Source organism: Carlito syrichta, unplaced genomic scaffold, assembly GCF_000164805.1.
Source record: "Carlito syrichta isolate Samal-C Ts95f unplaced genomic scaffold, Tarsius_syrichta-2.0.1 Scaffold308086, whole genome shotgun sequence".
Classification (NCBI taxonomy): Eukaryota; Metazoa; Chordata; class Mammalia; order Primates; family Tarsiidae; genus Carlito; species Carlito syrichta.
Genome location: NW_007252182.1, coordinates 470,763 through 471,634, shown reverse-complemented (window position 1 = coordinate 471,634; position 872 = coordinate 470,763). Strand labels below are relative to the sequence as shown.

The following is an 872-nucleotide window of genomic DNA, read 5'->3' as shown; positions in this document are numbered from 1 at the left end:
AAGTAGCTGGAACTACAGGCGCGCACTACCACACCTGGCTAATTTTTTTGATTTATTGTAAAGATGAGGTCTTACCAAGTTGCCCAGGCAGGTTGCAAACCCGCGGGCTCAGGCAATCTACTCACCTCAGCCTCCCAAGGCGTGGGATTACAGGCTGAGCCAACAAGCCTGGCTGGTTTTGTTTCTAATACTTAAATTCCTTCCTGACCCAGGTCAGTTTATAGGTTTGCACCATAATTGTGTATTCTTAAAATGCCATGTGAAGTGCTAATCTGGGCACCATTAATGTATGTATATCAGCTGAATTTGGCCCCAGAATGGCATGTTGTATTTTAAATGCTTTTATTCTTTTTGTTATAGGTGAATGCATCCCGGCAGGATATTGAAGATGCTGAGGAAACAGCTGCTGAAACTTGTGTTGGGACAGGTTCCACAGAAGGATTATTTAACATGGTCAGCATGTTTATTAATGAAAGCAGACTTAAGTTCACCATTTCAAATGATAGAAGAGATAGCTCATGGCCTTGCTTCTTTTTCAAGGCTTTAGGTTAAAACAAGATAGTTCGGCAGACTTGAAAATGATTCCTTAAATGAGTAGTTTTGGCCAGACTTGGTGGCTCAGCCTGTCATCCCAGCACTTTGGGCGGCTGAGGCAAGTGGATTGCTTGAGCCCATGGGTTCTAGACCAGCTCAGGCAACTTGGCAAGACCTCATCTCTACAATAAATAAAAAATAACCGGGTGTGGTAGCACGTGTCTGTGGTTCCAGTTACTTGGAAGGCTGAGGCGGAAGGATCGCCAGGTCCCAGAAGGTCGAACGTGCCAACTGCACTCCAGCCTGGGCGATGGAGTGAAACTCCCAACTAAAAAAAA

The 872-nt window shown here is 45.0% G+C and overlaps 1 protein-coding gene across 2 annotated transcripts in view; it reads left to right on the top strand.

Annotated features, from left to right (window-relative positions):
* The window catches only part of RRN3 (RRN3 homolog, RNA polymerase I transcription factor), a 37,862-nt gene that overhangs the window by 16,354 nt on the left and 20,636 nt on the right, over nucleotides 1–872 (top strand). For both annotated transcript variants that reach the window (XM_008064857.2, XM_021715942.1), the window contains one exon: nucleotides 361–453. In XM_008064857.2, coding sequence (XP_008063048.2) covers nucleotides 361–453 — 93 coding nt within the window. The remainder of the gene's footprint in view (nucleotides 1–360; nucleotides 454–872) is intronic.